The sequence below is a fragment of the Cyanistes caeruleus genome, chromosome 14 (genome assembly GCF_971803275.1).
Source record: "Cyanistes caeruleus chromosome 14, bCyaCae1.hap1.1, whole genome shotgun sequence".
NCBI classification, from domain to species: domain Eukaryota; kingdom Metazoa; phylum Chordata; class Aves; order Passeriformes; family Paridae; genus Cyanistes; species Cyanistes caeruleus.
This window is the reverse complement of record NC_141714.1, coordinates 1,676,699-1,694,439: the sequence shown is the minus strand read 5'-3', so window position 1 is coordinate 1,694,439 and position 17,741 is coordinate 1,676,699. Positions and strand designations below refer to the sequence as shown.

General features: G+C 52.5%; 1 protein-coding gene across 1 annotated transcript; it reads right to left on the bottom strand.

The window, feature by feature from the left end:
* Window positions 1-8,117: 8,117 nt before the first annotated feature.
* On the bottom strand, window positions 8,118-17,404 carry LOC111929258 (uncharacterized). Its single transcript, XM_023926782.2, has 9 exons — window positions 17,188-17,404; window positions 16,213-16,326; window positions 13,448-15,133; window positions 12,748-12,847; window positions 12,005-12,153; window positions 11,725-11,837; window positions 11,122-11,211; window positions 9,993-10,115; window positions 8,118-9,821 (listed from the first exon to the last, which is right to left on the bottom strand). Exons 1-9 carry the CDS (start codon window positions 17,246-17,248, stop codon window positions 9,651-9,653), a joined length of 2,607 nt encoding a protein of 868 aa, XP_023782550.2. The 5' UTR covers window positions 17,249-17,404; the 3' UTR covers window positions 8,118-9,650.
* Window positions 17,405-17,741: the final 337 nt, after the last annotated feature.

Sequence of the window (17,741 nt, the reverse complement as noted above, 5' to 3'; positions counted from 1 at the left end):
GGATGAGGGAATCCACTCGCTAAAAAAGAACCTCAACAAAGGAAACAATGAGTTAGACCCGAAGGCTTCAAAACACTGCGAGGTGCGTGACCGGTTGGAGGTTTTCTGTAATGTTTTTCCCATCCTGGAGGTAGTGTCCAAGCGGGAGACCTCTGCCAGTTCCCTACCGTTGTTCCCTCTCCTCCCTCCTGCTCTGGGCAGGGAGGCCATTCCCCTGGCACAGCCACAGTCCCACCTCCCACCACCCAGGGGATGAGACCCTTCCCTTCTCTTGCTCCTTATCGTTGCTTTGAAGCACCTTGCTCATGGAATTCTCCCTCAGGACACACCCCACCTGCTGCGGGAGCTGGGCAGGAAAATCTGGGAGCCCTGGGGCTGGATTCCTCCTGCTGCTGCGGGAGCTGGGCAGGAAAATCTGGGAGCCCTGGGGCTGGATTCCTCCCACGCCTCGTTGCTGACATGTCAACACCAACTCCTGCCCCGAGCGCGCTCCGCTTGCTTTGGCGCTGCCGTTGTTGTCCAGCTGCTGCTGCCATTCCGTTTGCACTCAGAATCCACCATAAATAGCAGCTTTTGCTCCTTCTCCAGGTCACGGCTGTTGTTTCATTCAAGCAGCTCCCCAAACTCCCGGCTAGAGATCCTTGGCAGGCGTTCCTGGGGTGGAACACAGGCTCCCCTTCACCCTGCAGCCTCCTGACCCTGCAAACCCACTCGGGCACAGCTGGGCATTCCCAGCCTCCTGTGGTTTCCCAGCCCGTGCCAGCATCTGGAAGTGGAGCTTAGTCAGGCTCTCCTCCCTGCACATGTCTCAGGACAGCTAAACAACCTGGGCTGGTGGAAGGTGTCCCTGCCTTGGAACGGGATGAGCTTCCAGGTCCCTTCCAAGCCAAACCATTCCATGGTTGTGTGATAAACACTTATTCAATAAATGGAAGTTGAGTGCCAGCTGAGGTTCATCACCACCCAGCAGAGGCTTAACTTCAGGGCATGTGGTGAAGTCCCACAACACGGGACTCCTGTCATGTTTAAATACCTTAATGCTTGAAAAACGACTTGAACTTCCTGAGCAAGTCAGGTTTGTTAATATTGGCTATAAACTGCTGGAACGGAAAAAAAAACCCACAAAAAAACCCCAAGAAAATAGAAAAGGAGAAAGTCCCTTCTTGGCTTGTGATCTGGGACTGTGTTAGACCATCTCCATGTTGGTGCCATGGGAATTGTCAGCTCCAGGGAAGGATGTGGAGCTCCCCAAGTGCCCCTTCACTGCTCACACTGAACAGCCAGGTCGTGGCAAATCCAGGCAAGGATGGAAAAGTCACCTCTGGAGCTCTGCAGCAGGTAAAGGGTGTCAGCCCTTGAGGAAAGTACTGTGATTACAAATCGGGGTGAAAATAGAAACAGATTCCAACCAGAGCTACAAAAATCCAGAATTTAGGTTATAAGATAAGAAAACACCTGGAGCTTATGGCTTTATTTCAGGCAGAGCCAGGATTAGTGTTTCCTTGTACAAATTACATAAAGAGTCCCTTCCCAGAAGAGCACAATGGTATCAATAAAACGGGCAGCCGAGAACCAGGGGTGTAAAATTTTATGCACTAATTGAGTTTTTATGATTTTATGATTTACTGAATAAGGAAACAAACAGGTTATCTTAGAGGGGAAAAAACCCCCGCAGTCACCATAGTCTGGGCTGCTCACTTTGGTATTCGTGTCTCATGGGTGTTCTGGTGACTCAGGAGTAATTATGGGTCAGAATATTTGCTCTGTACCTGTTTTCCACCATCAGGTGATAAAAATAAGGGGATTTTTAATTGACACAATAAATGGCACAATCATTTTGTTCCAGAAACAAGCTCTCACCTCTCTTTGCTGGAAAGAAGGAAGTAAATTTGATTTTTCAATGTTGCTGCTAAATAAAGCGGAGTAATTCCTTTAAGAAAACATGTTTGGGGGAATCAGAGAACCCTGGAATGGTTTGGGGCAGGAGGGACCTTAAAGATCCCCCCTTTTCCCAATCCCTGCCATGGGACACCTTCCCCTGGACCAGGTTATTTGTGCCTTGCACACACAGCTGGGAATTTCTGACCAACATCACTGGAGATTGTGGAGCAAAGATTTGCTGGTTGAGAGGCCATGATAAATCCCAGATAAACGGCAAGGAATTGATGTTATTGTGAAATGTAATTTGCAGCACTTTAACAAAAAAATCTTTTTCATAGTAGGGATATACTGGAGATGCTCCATCTCTGGGAGCGTCCAAGGCCAGGTTGGATGGGGCTTGGAGCAACCTGGGATAGTGGAAGGAGTCCCTACCCATGGCAGGAGATGATCTTTAAGTTGCCTTTCAACCCAAATAATTCTGGGGTTCTTTGGTTGTGTTGTTGGCTCTGTTTGAGCCAAACATAGGATGGAATTGGTTACTGGGCTCTGAGCAGTTCCCAGGACCAGCTAGGCTGGAAAATGGCTCAATCCCATCCCCCAGGAGCTTGCTGGGACTTTGACACACAAACCCAGCACAAAAACCCAGCCGGGACCCGGAGCAAGGTCCCCATTGTCACATTCCCGCAATTCTTCCAAAGTAAATTCCCCAGGTCTCCACAGCCCCTGCGAGTTTAGAGGGAAACAAACACACCTCCCTTAGGTCAACAACAGGAGCCTTCCACTCCTTCAGTCGGGCTCTCTGAACACAGGGGCCTTTCATCAGGGCTATTGCTAATTTTTAACGCCTCTCGTTGTGTTTTCCATCCTGCTGCACGCTGGAGAAGGCTCGTTCCCAGTGTGGAAGGCTCATTTCCCAATGGAAACAGCAATGTCAACCAGAGTTAAGGGTAAAGGCTGCAAACCTTGTCATATTTATTCCTAAATCTCTCCTGTGGGTGGTTTTATTAATTTCCACCCCTCTTCTCAGCTTGGTGTTTGCTCCAAAGTGAGCTGAGCTCCAATGAAATCATTTTCGGGGATGGGAACCAGGTTTGGCAGAGAGGGGTAGCCCCTTTTGTGCTCAGGGAGAGGGAAGGAGAGGCAGGGATGGGAGAGGAGGCTTTAGGTAACAGGACATTATTTTATTAATTCTTTTATTAAAAGAAACACGGGTGGAAAATGCTGGTACGAAGCTGCGTGTCCACATTGTCAAGGAATTAAATGGCACCAGTGCCAGTGGTGGTGCTGGGCATTCCATCTGTGCTCCAGGAGATTGTGAAGGGAATATTGAGCAGTGACCATCAAGCCCTCCATGGCCAGGCCTGTTCTGGGACCAAGGGACCAGTGCCTGGGGGTGACAGCACGTTTGGGCACCCCCAGGGCTCCTGTGCCTCTGAGGTGGCTCCTTTCTCAGGAAAGCAGGATTTGGCCAGCTCAGCTTCCCAGAAAACTGCACTTCCATCTCTGCCTCAGCACAGAGAACCATCCTCCTGCCTCTCTGATGGCAGCTTTGACCAACTCATGATTCAGACTAAAAACAAGAGAGTTCTTCCTAGGCCAGAAGTTGGTGACACCCTTCCTGGAGCTGCCCCACATCAAGGCCATTGCAGTCTGGTTTCGGTTCTGCCCTGCCCATACCCGTCTCCTTCCTTCTTGGGAATATTTTCACAAAGAAGTCTATTTGCCAGATAATTTTATGAGGCAGGACAATGCATCTTCCTGGTGGCAGTTAGGTCACAGCTAGGTGAATTTGCATTTTATCAATTTCGATGTTATTTTGGGCAGAGTTGGAGGAAAAAACAAGCTGTGAAGGCATGTACACAACCAACTCCTACCCTTCCATTAGGCATCTCACTCCCTCAACAGACAGGAGGAATTGTTCTGGGCAAAAAACGCTCAGAAAGTTCAAAAATCTCCAGAATCTGTAGCACCACAGACAAGGCAACCTCAAGGGATCCACACGCTGCTGTGCAAAACCCATTTCAGCAATCCCAAAACTCCAGACTGGTTTGGGTTGGGAGGGACCTTAAATCCCATCTCATTCCACTCTCATGGGCAGGGGCAGCTCCACCAGGCCGGGCTTCTCAGTTATGAACCCTCCAAAATGCTGTTTCACATTAAGGTTTAGCAATGAAGAGAGCTGGACAAGGCCTCCACCTTCCCTTGACTCACATCTCAGGCCCTTGAGAGCGAGACCTTGGAAGTGAGATGGAGAACGGGATCACCATTAAATGCCTGTGGAAAGCCCAGCTCAGCTCCTCCTGTGGCCAAGGAGCCTGTATCCCATGGCCCAGGAGTCATGGAACCATGGACTCATTGAGGTTGGTAAGATCACCAGTCCAACCATTTGGACTCGGTTTCTTCACTCCCAAAACTTCAGCGAGCTTCCACATCTGCTCCTTCCTTATCCCTCCCTCTTTCCTCACTTGCCATTTCTAATTCCTGCTCTTCCAACTAGGACTCGGCTGGTTTTGCAAGGGAAGGAGGGCCTGGAGCGATTGTAGGGTTGGGAAGGAGGGTGAGAGGGGTCAGTGGGACCCCTTGGGTCATGTAGGATCTGATAACCCAGTGTGGGACAACAGGCACCTTGGGAATGCTGCAGGCACAGGATGCCAGAGGTGGTTTGGGGACTGCTGGGAATTTTGAGGAGATAAGGTGAGTGTGGTCGGGGTAGGGTCAGTGTTGATGATTCTCACCCACCCTCTGGGTTCTAAAGAACTCCTGAAAGGAAACCAGGGCACATCCTGGTCCTTTAGGGAGGTTTTGCTGAGTGCACAGGGTCATGCTGGAGCCCACAGCAGTGGGAATGATCAGTTGAGTCAACCCAGCAGATAAGAAAGCGATTGTGTGGTGTAAACCAGCAGTGAGATCAAAGGGTTGCTGCACTTCCAGCAATTGGTGCTGCGTCAGGGAAGCAATTTGGGGCTGGGTATTTACTGAAACTCCTCATGAAACAAAGTCACTCCACAAAAGTCCCACGTTACTTCCTGCTGGGTGGGTCACACGAAAAACGGGGTGTGAGAATGGAGGTGCTCAGGTGGAGAGTCTCCCACGAGGATGTGATCACTTGGGTGAGCAAGGAATGCCAGTTATGTCTCTAAACTTGGGTTGGGAGCACAAGAATGGCACAGAGCCAAGGCAGAGAGATGGTCAAAGAACCTTCTTCTGCAGCAGGAACATGAGGTTCCTCAGAGGTGCCTGGGCCTTGGAGGGACCTCAGTGACTCTGTTCCAGCTGCTGGGACAAAAGAACCTCTCTCAGGACAACAGTCCTAACCCTGACATCCATCCCGTGCCCAGAGCAGAAGAATTTGCTGAAATTCCTGGGTTTTGCTATCTAGAACGAGATCATAACACGAGTGAGATCTCTGTGTGTTTTCCAGGAAGGAATGGAAAGTTCTCACAAGAACTGACAGTGTTGACCCTTTAACACGAGATTTTCACTCAAAGAATTTATTGGGGCTGCTGAACTGGATGTTCAGGGCAGACCTCCCCATCCAGCCCCACATGACCCCCTGCCCTGACTGCTCCGTTATCCCTTGGGATCCTCTGGCACTGGCAGGTGGTGTGGGAATGGAGCAGGGGAATCCAGCGATCCCACAAACCCACCAGTGTCTGCCCAAAGGTCTGGCCAAGACCCCACCAGGTCTGCCTTTCCTCCCTCAGCCCCAGCTGGCAGAAAGAGGGGATGGAAATCCTCAAAGCAGGGGGGAAGCAGAAAGGACGAACACGATGGAGTCACAACCGGATTTAATTAATCCCATTAATTGGTGTTGAGTCTCAAGAAACTCAATTTCCAGAAAGCTGTTTTTTCCCCCAAGATTTTGTACATCATCCATCTGTTCCCTAGGGAGATTTCTCTGCTGCTGTTCCACAGCAGGCAGCTCCAGCAGCACCAAGAATCACAACGAGGGAGACGCGCAGCAAAGGACAAAGTGTCTCAGGCCAGGTTGGACGGGGCTTGGAGCAACCTGGGATAGTGGGAGCTGTCCCTGCCCGTGGCAGAGGGCGGAATGAGATGAGCTTTGAGGTCTTTTCCAGCTTCAGTTTTGGGATTTAACAGTGGTTTCCTGCTTTGGTTGAGGGCCCAGCTGCTGTCACCCAGCCATCTCTAAATGCGCCGTTACCTCTGGCAGGAACGTGGGGTCTCCAGGGTGGCTCTAGGCCAGGCTGCTCAGCTGGGCACCACAACTCAGCCCCCCTCAGGTGTAAAACCCCAGCTGTTCTGTGGAACAGGTGAAAACCTGGCCCAGGCTTTTGAGTGATGTTACTCTGTTGTTGATAGAGATGATTATCTGGTAATTTCGCACGAATGACCCCAGGCTGTTGCTGGGAAAGGGAGGAGCAGCAGGAAGAATGGAACGAGGTGAGTGTGACAGGAACCCGCTGTGGGCCATGGTTTCAGAAGCTGTGCCCTCAACCCTGTCAACATCACAGGGCTTGGCTTTGACTGAAGATGACACAATTAAGCAGGACTTTATTCCTGCCTTTTCCTCTACCCCATACCCCCATCACAAGCCACAGACAGACTTTGACTCTCCAGAAGAACCCAACAGGAGAGCCATAAAATCATAAAATCGATAAGGTTGGAAAAGATCTCCAAGATCATCAATTCCAATGTCCCCATCTGTTCTCCAGAACTCCGGGTTCTCCTGTAGGTTAGAAGTGGCCAAAGGACATTCCTGCCCATGTCCAAAGGCTTCTGCTGAGCTGGTTTGGCCCCAGCTGTGGCTGGGAAGCCGCCCTTCCCCTCGGAAACGCTCTGCCCACCCCGAGCCACCGGCTCCACCAACACGTCCTGGGCGATGGCACTGAGTCAGTTCCTGTCCCTATGGCACCGCTCTATTCTCGAAGGGTGAGCTGGCTTTTTCCTGCCACTGGAAAATACACTTCTTTTACATCCTTTTTAAATCTTTTTTCCATTGACACGGATGTCTAGACTCCACAAAGGGCAGGAGGAAGGTGGGACAGCCCTTCTTCCCGGGTTGTTTCCAACCCCAGTGGGATTGGAGAGCTGGCTGGTTCACAAAGAGCCCCATTCATGAGGTTGTTTTGTCTCCCAGGCTGACCTTTCAGGCCTGAAGATCTCCTAGACATTGACAATGCAACCCAAATTGGTTTCAGAGGAGCCTCTTCTGGTTTTCCTCCCCCTGTGGTGGAGGTGTGAGGCCCTCACCCCCTCTTCTGTCCCCCTTGTCCAGAACACAGGGATGGAGCAGCTCCTTCCCCTTGAGCAGGACAGAAGGGCTCAGTGAGGGTCTCCCTTGAGGAGACCACCTTTTCTGACCATAACCTCCAGTTTCAGTGATGAAAATACTCCTGCTGATAGCCCAAAACAGATCTGATCCCTGATCTTTCAGCACATGTACCCAAATATTCAAATGTTTATCTCAGCCCTTTCTGACTGAAGTGTTTTGGATTTGCCACTTAAAACAGTAACTTCTTTCCTCCCTCCGTTTCTCTGCAAAAGTGTTTTGCTTCCCCTTAAATGCTGGGAAACTGTGGAAATAGTAGAAATCTTTTTTTGCCTTGATTTAAGTGAAAGATCCCATTTAAATCTCCTTTTCCCTAAACCGTTCCTTTCCGGTTTGCTGGTACATGGGAGAGCTGTGGGTGGGGTAAAATCAAGCCTGAAATTAAACCTCTCCTTGCCTCACTTGAGCAAAGTGAGAAATGCTTCCCCCAGTGTCCTGAGACTGAAACCAGTGTTTTCTGTGAATAAAAGCCAAAAAACATGGAGACAAAGAGGAAGAACGGATCCAGATGAAGCACAAAACGAAGAACACATTTTTTTTTGAGCCACTTTTAATTTGTGCCACCCTAAAAAACCATTATTTGCAGCACAGGGCAGCAGCACCCCTGGTATGTTTAAGCCAGGGCAGTTTTCCCTCACCAAAACGCTTTGAGATGCCTCTGCACCTCTCCAAATTCCCACTTCTTTCCACATTCCCTCAGATTTTGGTGTTTATGGGGTTGTTTTTTTTAGTGATGAAGGGGTGAAATTCAGCCCTGGAGTTTTTGAGCTGGTACCAGCAGCTGCTGTGAGGAGTTATCTTCTCCCTCCCTCCTCTTCCCCACCCTGGAAGTGTCACAGTTTGACTCCCTCCCGAGATCCCGCTCGGATCCTGCATGGCCAGGAGCCCCAACACCCAGAACCAGTTGCCCCGCAATGTTTCGTCACGACTGCACAGCCCTGGGTGAGATCTGTTCATCGAAAATATTTTATTGCTTTCTAAAATCCAGTTTTAATAAACTCCAAGGAGATACAGGAAGTAGACCAGCAAAATTATTGAGCACACTGAATTCTCTGGAATTTTCTCTGCAGGAAGAGAGCCAGCTCTGTGAGGACAAGTTGAGGAGACCCCATTTTGCCAGAGTTCGTCGAGGTCGGGCACCTCCGACTGCACCACTTTTATCCTTAAATTCCAGCGCAACTTCAGGTGAAATCAATGATCAATGGATTGGTTTCAGCTGGAGTTTGATCAGCACCTTGCACCTGAGTCAGGTGAGAATAAGATCAGCAGTTTTTGGAGAGGGAGCAAGCCGTAACTGCAGTGTTTGCCAAGGAAAACTCCTCACGAAGGTTTGAGACTCCTTCCCAACTCCTCCTGGTCAGCAGCCACCACTCCACACTGCCTGTCCTTCCCAAAAAGTCCGTATCTTCCCACTGCTACGCTCCAGGGGCCATCCCACCATGTCCCAGTGATGCCAGTGAGGTCATGGGTGAGCATATCTCCAACTCCTCCCCTGTATGTCAGGAGTTTGCAGAGAAGTTGGGCCCCTGGAGAAGACAAACAACTGCCTGGAGTGGCTGGAATTCCTTCCTCTGATCCTATGGAATTTGCACTCTGGAGGAAACGTGCCATGATATGGGAAGAGTTGGGCTGCAAGGCAAGAGACCAGCTCTTGGCATCCTCACACACATGGAGACTGAGCTCCTGAAATTCATAATATGGACAGGGAGGGTCTTCCCTAAAGCTCCAGCACCTTTAAGGATATAGTATTGGAGTCATCCAAATGGGAATTCCACCCTGACACTGAGAGTGAAATACAGAAATGGCCCCTCAGGTCACGGCATTTCTCTGGATTGTTGGGTTCTCCCAACAGAGGAAAGACCTCCCAAGTGGGGTGGAACATGGGTGACCTCCACTCTGACGAGAACTCAGCAGGAGACACCGCCAGCCCCGAGCCCAGGCTTTGCCAAGACCATTGGATCCTCCAGCAGAGCACCTGGACACATCTCCCCTCCTCCTGTCCCACCTGGTGTGGCACTTGGGGACATGGGTCAGCGGTGGCTTTGGCAGTGCTGGGGGGACGGCTGGACTCCAGGACTGGAAAGGTCTTTTCCCACCTAAAGGGTTCTGTGTGATTCAAGTTTTATGCAGTGTTTTTCCCCCACCATGTAACTCTGCACCACTTCACCTCCCTCCACGCCCCAAATCCAAGGGGTTCCCTCCCAGTGACAGGGATGAAGCTCTGTAACTCTGGGGCCAGCCTGTCACCAAAGGAAAGCTTGCTTTGGTGGTGACTGAGCTCCAAGGAAAGCTGGCCGTGTCCCTAAGGGAAAATTTTCCTGCTGGGTGCCTGTGGTTTGCGAGGCACTGGGATATTTGAGCAGTGTCCATAGAAAGATGAATGAGTCACCCCCACAGCGAGCTGGGAAGCCTCTCCCATTCCCCAGTTTGGCATTTTCCAGCAGACGATGTCCCGGTGAGCACGCGGCTGTGGGAGTCAGAAGCGGGTGTGATGCTCGGCACCGGGAGCCGCCGGGGCAGCTCTGCCCACCCCGTTGTGCACAGCGTGGCCACGGCTCTGGAGCTCTGCCCAGCCTTTTGTGGGGAAAGTGCCACCCCCAGGGCCCACCAGGTGTTTCTTCTGCACCTGCTCCAGGATCTGCAGCACCTGGAATGAGTAAACACAGCTGGGAGTCAGTTAGGAATTAGGGGAGAGCACTGATTTCTTCTCCGGCTGTTGAGATAATCAAGTAATAAAATAACGGGTTGGAAGCGACCTTTAAAGGTCCTCCATGGGCAGGGAGAAAGGTAATGGAAATTGAATCCAGCAGAATTTCACCTGAGACTTGGGGATGATGCCGACTCGGAAGAATCCAATGTTCCCACTGTCGATCTTGGTGCAGTCCACCACGGTGGAGGCAATGTTCTCTGGAGAAGGCCCACCACAAAGAACTGCATCCACCTAAAACCAGCGTATTTCCACATCAAATTCCCCTTGGAAAGGGAGAGTTTTCCCTCTCAACAGCAAATAATTCTCATCAAAGGCAATGCTGCTCCTTCCTGCCCCACTGCAGCAACACCAGCGCTACATTTGGAGTGGATGAACCTCAAAGCAAGGACAGGGAGAGCTCTGTGGGGTCAGCAGCACAGCACAGGCAGGTGTGCAGCAGCTGAGGAGCTCTGGGGAAGTCCCATCCACAAAGAAAATGCGCACAAAGTTTTGATTTTTGAGGAGTTAGAGGTGGAAGATTTGTACCACCTCTTGTTTGAAGCTGCCATGATGACACAAAAATGTAAAACCCTGAGAATTCAGCAGTGAAATTGTAGAATCATGGAATCATCTTGGGCTGGAAGGATCCACAGGCACCACCAACCCAACCCCTGGTCCTGCACAGGACACACCAACAATTCCACCCTTCCAAGTGCTCCTGGAGCTGTGGCAGCCCTGGGGCCGTGCCCATTCCCTGGGGGACCCTGGGCAGTGCCAGCCCCCTCTAGGGAAAGAACCTTTCCCTGATATCCCACCTAAAAAACCAATGGAAGGCCATGACCATGACACTCCCATGAAAGCTCTAAAAGCCAGGAATATTTTGGAGCTCGGCACCAGTTTTAGATGGGAATCCCTGAGTTCTCACAGCCCAATGCCAGCTGGAGCCCTGGCACATTCAGGCACCAGGATTTGATTGCTTGTAAACAAGGAGGAATTTTTTCTTGCTCCCATCATCCCATATTTGAATATGAACCGACTCACGTTGCCAAGCCATAACTGCACTGTGTAAAGCAGAAGAGTTTTGGTTTTGCACCAAGATCTGTGTTTTAAAATCTCTTTTCTCCTTGACACCAGCATGAGGACCACCCATGAGATTTTTTTAAAATTAGAGGCTTTTCCAGATTCCTGATACCATCCATAGATTTTCCTTCTGGAAACAAAGCGGTTGCATTTTTCCATTCCCACATCTCTTGGTTACCTTATCTCCCAGCTTGGCATACACTTGGTTGTGGTGCGTCGTGTCAGCCTCTCCCGTTGGGTTGGCTGATGTGACCACGATGGGGCCAACCTGGCGGCAGAAAAACGGGAGGCAAAGCCTTGAGCAGGACTTTTGGGATGAAATGGGTGACTCGAGCTCTCAGCTTCACCTGTGGCTCTGAAGAGAGCTCAGTGTGGCTCACCCAGGTGAGGCCCCTTCTTTGCAGGCAACCACAGTCCCACCAAACTGCATTGGAGTGACCGGCACTGACGAATTCGGGTTTGGTGATGATGGCCAGGAAATGACATCTAACTTTCCAGCAACAGGACTTGCCTAGTCCTAGAACACTCAGGATATCACAGTTCCTGTGACCACTTTCTGCCCCTTCTGAAGTTACTCTGGCCTCAGAGAGGTCCATGCTTCCAACAGTGTTCTGCACTGGAAATGGAACTGTGCATGTTAAGGTAATTCTCCTGATTTCCTGACCTGGTGGTTGCTCCTTTTCCCCTCTTTGCTGCCATAAAATCCCTCCCAGCTGCCTGCAGACCCCAGCCCTTCTCAAAGAAGGGGTCTGGTCACCAGGGCTGCGGTGCTCTGACTCACCAGGTCGATGAGGTGTGTGGTGACGGAGCAGTCGGGGATGCGGATGGCCACACTCTGAGGGGTCCCAACGTATTTAGCAGAGTCCTTCATTCCCAGGAAATCCACCCATTTACCTGCAGCAAGCAGAGCCACTCAGCTCTTACTGATTTACCTCGGTCCAAACACAACCATTGTAACAGGAATATCCCTATGGGACATGTGGTGTTGCAGGGGTTCGCAGTTTTAGGAATTTCAAACACAAAGCTCTCCAGAGAGCTTGGAATAAACAGCATTTCCTCACCTCTGGGAATGACCAAGCTAATGGGAGATGGCCAGGCAGCCTCCATGAAGTCCCAGAGGAGGGGAGTGAACAAATGCTTGGCGGGTTCCAGTTGCTTTAGGCTGGAAATCCAGAGGGACATGGGGCGATCCTGAGCCTGGCGCTTGGACCTGGAAAAGAGGGAAGGAAAGATAAGGCTGGAAATAAGACAGGGATTTAATTTCAAGGAAAGGAAGCTGTTGGTGAGGTCTAGAGAGCTAAGACAAGGCGTGCAGGCCCTGCCCCAGGTCAGCAGTCTGGAGTAAAAATAGAACTGTTCAACAACTGACTGGACAAAAAAAGGGACATTAATCAGCATTCCCAATCAGGAACGTCTATTCCGAATCAAGGCTCTAACTTCTTGTGTAGTGATGGGTAAAATTCCAACGGCCCAAGTTCTGAGGAAACCCCACAAACACAAGGGGTTTACAGCAAGAACCTGTTGTCACCAGAGGGGTTCTGTGGTGACAACATGTACCTCCAAGTGAGAACAATAACCCCCTGCCCCATTTGCCACCGGCTTGGATTTCTTGTGGTGTCCAAGTCACCCGGCTCCATCAGCCTTCAGTATCCCAGAACATATCCACAGCTCAATTCCCTCCTTTCCTCACCTGGACCTTCTCCCCACCTCGCTGCTCCCACCAAGGCTGAGCTGCCTTGCTCTCAGCAGGTGCTGCAGCCAGTTCTGGAAGGTTCCTGAGCCCAGCCCAGGTGCCAGGACTCACCGGTGAGCTTTCTCCACGGCGTCAGGCCGGTTGCAGGCGGCCACCAGCACGTAGACGGTGTCCGTGGGGATGCCGCAGGTGCCGCCGTTCCTCAGGATATCTGTTGGCATTGGAACAGGGCAGGAGCCCTTGAGTGGCAGGTGAGGGGTGTCATTCCCGGGGCAGAGCTGACACACAGCGTGGTGCTCTCCTCTCCTTTCCCCAGCTCTGGCAGTGCATTTTCCCAGCACTCCTCCAAGGGGGGTATCTGGCATTTGGGGGCGGTTCTGGGCCAGAGTGGAGGCAGCAAGGACCAAGCATTTGCTCTGCTTTCTCTGTGCCAAGCTTTGGGTGGAAGCCCCAGCTCAGAGGATTCCTGGGTCTCAGACCAGATGAGGACACAGGGAAACGATGCAGGAGACTCAGCCGGGAAGTCACTGCCCGACTCAGCCCGTGGCTCCTGTAACTTGGCCCACGTTACCAAAACGTCACCACATCACCCAGGTTTCCACATCAAGGCCAGGTTGGATGGGGCTTGGAGCAACCTGGTCTAGTGGAAGGTGTCCCTGCCCAAGGAACAAGATGGGCTTTAAGGTCCTTTCCCACTCTAACCATTCTGTGGTTCTCTGATTGGGATAAAGTCCTTTTAGGAGCGTCCTACTACAAAACCTCCCAGAATTTCCCCTCTATCCCCACATCCTGCCCTCTGTTTTTCCCTTACCTGCAATTCTCTTGACTGAGGAAGCTTTCCTGGCAGGCAGGTGAAGGCACTTGGTGTCTCCTGCCCCGACACCACTGAGCCGCACTATGGGCCTCCCCATGGGCAAGGAGCTACCCTCAAAGGTGCTGCTGGACAGGGCAGCCAGGAAGCAGTAGAAGCTGACCAGCCCAAAGATGAGGGTGGCAGCGATGTCGTATCCCACGGGAAGGGCGTGGATGGCATCCAGCAGGAAGCTGACAGCGATCAGCATGTACGTGAGGGAGTAGAAGAACCAGGCCATGTTTAAGAAGAGCGAGCAGATGACGATGAAGCTGTTGAAGAGCATGAAGGCAACGATGCCCACAGCTGCGTGGAAGCTCCTGGCGGTGCCGTAGAGGCCGCCGTACCTGGTCAGGCCCCAGATGATCCACATGACGGAGTAGAGGATGAAGGCACTGCTCTCCAGGGTTTTACCCCGGGCAAAGGCCACTGAGCCGCCAAGAAGCTTCAGGACCCCACCAGCAACCACCACCCATGGAATGACAACGGTGGCAAGGGGAGCCTGGGGGTCTCCTGTGGCTGTTAGAGCAAAAGAAGCCAGGACACTGCAGGCATAGGCAAGGACTTCTGCATCGGCATACTTGGAATAGCCCAGGTAGGGAGTGTGAAGGTCCGGCCCCTCCCGCAGCTTCAGGAGGCTGCTGCGAGCAAGGAGGGCCTTCACAGCAGCCTTGCCTGTCGGGATCTTGGCCTTTGCCCTCCCATTGTACAGGTGAATCAGAGCCACCAAGGCCGAGGCCACAAAAATGGCCACGTCCACGCCTTGGGGGCCACCTGCAAAAAACCCCCGGGGGCTGCAAGCCAAGGCGATGCAGTAGGCGACAAAAACCAGCAAGTACAGGCCATCCATGGGGCTCCGGAGGGAGAGGAAAAGAGCCAAGACAGCGAAAAGGATGGAGAAAACCACCAGGAATGGGGTTGGGAAAGACGGCTCCTCTGGCTGCCAGGCGGGGTACAGGAGGCAGTAACCTCCGGCGAATTTGAGGATGGCAGTGAAGCCAAAGGCTGTGGCCATGAGAACATCCATCGCACGGTAGGACAACACACAGATGCCGATCTGGAAGGTGCCAGCTGCCCACAGCCAGGGCACGTGGCCCAGGGAGAGCGTGTGGGTGACCCCCAGGAGCCGGCAGCAGAAGACGCTGGCCGACAGCATGTTCAGGAGCAGCCCGGGGGCTGCAAAGGGGTTGGTACTGCCAGCGTCGCCCCAGCCTTGCTCCTGGGACTTTCTCTCGGTGAGATCCGTGCCAGAGAGAACAACTTTCCCTTTGGTGAGGAAGTAGAGGATCCTCCCCAGGGCAAAGTAGCCCCCGACCAAGCAGACAAGGAGGTGGCTGCAAGCCACGGCCGAGGGGCCAAGCGAGGAGCTATAGTGCAGGGCCACCTCATGGGCACTGGCCAGGGACGTGGCGGCAGCCACCAGGGCCAGGACGGGCTCTCTGCTCAGGAAACCCACCACGGCCACCAGGAGCAGGGCCAGGGTGAAGGTGGCCAGGCCTGGCACCAGGGCATCGCGGGCGTCCCCCGGCTCGGGCAGCAGCCCCTGCCCTGCCAGGATGAGGATCACTCCATAACCACTCCAGAGGGCTGACAGGGTCAGGCACAGGGACACCAGCAGGGAGGCATTCCTGAGGCTTCTCCGGATCCCTGCGGAATGAAGGGAGACAGGGCTGTGATTCCCACGTCCCACAGCAGGATGTGGGAAGCGGGAGCTGGGAAAGGCGGGAAGCAGGATCACTACGGAGCAAGGATCAGCACAGGTCCTGCCTGATGGTGGATTTGTCCTGGAGAAAAGAAGGCTCAGGGGGACCTTGCCACACTCGCCAACTACCTGGAAGGAGGTTGTACTGAGGGCTCAGGCTTTTCTCACAGGGAACGAGAGGAAATGGCCTCAAGGGGAGGTTGAGATTGAGTGTCAGGGAAAATTTCTCATGGAAAGAGCTGTCCAGCCCTGGCACAGCTGCCCAGGGCAGTGGTGGAGTCCCCATCCCTGGAAGTGTTCAAAAGACACGTGGATGTGGCACTTGAGGACACTTAGTGGTGACCATAGTGGCCGTGCTGGTTGATGGTTGGACTTGACAACCTTTAGGGTCTTCTCCAACCTGAGCAATTCTGTGATTTGATGACTCTGTAATCTCATGTTCTCACTGCTATGAGTTACAAAGAATGAATAATTCAACATTCATTCTAGAAAGTGTGGATTTGGCTCTAGGCAGTGATTGTTTTCTCTCAGGTAGAGGCACCATCTCTTGGCATTAACCCATGGACATTTCAATCCATGGATGCTGAAAGCACTCTCAGAAAGCCTGGGAGAGAAATGGTGCATCCAGTGTGTTAAAACTCTGAGATCCTGGTAGAGCATTTGTTTAAAACAAATGGATTTGAAACATGGATTTTTTTTCTTGCCTATAGAGGAGAAATTTGCTGTGCTGACACCGAGCCATGGAATGGTTTGGGTTGGGAGGGACCTCAAAGCTCATCCCATCCCACCCCTGCCATGGGCAGGGACACCTTCCACCATCCCAGGCTGCTCCAAGCCCTGTCCAACCCAGCCTTGGACACTTCCAGGGATCCAAGCCACAGCTTCTCTGGACAACACACACCTCTGGGAGAAGGGATGGGTGGTCCAGCGAGGCTGCTGGGGTTTGTATCCTGTTGGCAGAGCAGACCTGGATGTGCAAAGCCGTGGGAGGGAGTCTTTGGGCCTGGCCAGCCCCAGATCTTACCTGCATAGGCCAGGAGAGCCGACAGGATCAGCAGCAGGACCCCGAGAGCTGTGCTGGGGATCAGCGGCACGGCTCGGGGGGAGCTGTAGAAATGCACAGCCAGCAGCAGAGATCCTGCAGGACACACAGGGGGAAAGCACAAAGAGCTTGTAAACCCAGCCCAAAAACCTGCAGATGATCAGGGTGGACAGGGCAGGGAACAGAGGGAAAATAACAGCACAAGGTCTGCAAAAAGGAAAGCCTAAAGAGCTGGAGGAGTGAGCCTGACTAGGTTTGTGCCCAAGGTCTCGCTCCTTTCTGGGTGCCTGGATTGAAAAATCTTGGAATGAATCACGTGAGGTTGCCCAGAGAGGCTGTGGGTGCCCCATCCCATCAAGGTCAGGTTGGATAGGCTTTGGAGTTGAGTCGAGGGCAGGGTTGGGATGGAACTGGATCATCTTTAGGGTCCCTTCCAACCCAACCCAACCCACGCTGGGAATGTATGGAAGAGTTTGAAAGTTGCCAGATAAAGGTAAAAACCCAGGATTCCAGATCCACAAAAGGCAGACAGACACACACACACCCTGCAGCTGATCCCTCCAGCCTCGTACTGATGGGAAACCAGCCGAAAAAATCCGGGAAGATGGGACACAAAGAAGGAGCAAGTGAGAGGGAGCAACACGGAAAACAGAGCAGCAGGGAGAAGGGCTGGAAAAGGAAAGGGGAGGAAACTGCATCCAAACCGAGATGATTTACTACAGTGACTATGAAAAAGTTTGGATTTGCTTCCCACCCAGTGTGGAACGAGTACAAAACTTCGGGCCAGCCCTCGGGAGCCAACACAAATATTTTGTTGGCCGCCCAAGCAGGCGCAGGGCTCGAAAAGCTTTCCCCGGGCAGAGAAGGCTGCGGATAAACAGCCTCTTTAACCCCCTCGGAAAAGGGGGGGTGTCCCGCTGTCCCAAGCCCGTGTCCCGTGCCAGGAGCGGTCCCTACCTGCGGAAATTGCCAGGAGCCCGATGCAGGAATGCAGTGAGTCAGCCCCGCTGCCGCCCATCCCTGCGCGCTGCAGTCCCTGCACTGCTGCCTCGCTTTCCTCCCATGCTCTTTATACCCAAAGCATCGCCGCTGCCGCCGGTCCTCCCTGCTCTCCACCCCTTTTCCCTACAAACCTCTTCTGTTCCTGCTGCTCTCTGCATGCGGGAGGAAATGCAAATGAGCTCCTGGCTGCGGTAAATTTGGGGCTGTGAGTCAGCGTGGGCTGCTGGTGGCTCCCTCCAGGGGCCTCTTAAATTTACTGTTGATTAACCCTTGTTCAAAAAGACGCTTGAAAAATAAGGCTGAGGGTTTGTTGCTCTTGCTGCCTCTTTTATTTGCTCCTGCCAGTGAGGAAATTACACTGGTTAAAATGAAGGTTTTTGCAAGCATCCAGCTCGATGGAGCAAACAAACCCTCTGCGAGCCCAGCAGCTCCTCGGGGACCACTTGTTTCTCCTCACACTGACCACGGGCCTGCTGTTTGTCCCTGTCACAGCTCTGAATGCCTGGCAC

Bases quoted from the DNA above. Each gene is read 5' to 3' on its own strand.
- LOC111929258 (XM_023926782.2), bottom strand. From the start codon at position 17,248: ATGGGCGGCAGCGGGGCTGACTCACTGCATTCCTGCATCGGGCTCCTG. The intron at 16,327-17,187 runs GTAGGGACCGCT...TGTGTCCTGCAG, and splicing joins GCTCCTGGCAATTTCCGCAG to GATCTCTGCTGCTGGCTGTG. The intron at 11,838-12,004 runs GTGAGGAAATGC...TGCTTGCTGCAG, and splicing joins TAGCTTGGTCATTCCCAGAG to GTAAATGGGTGGATTTCCTG.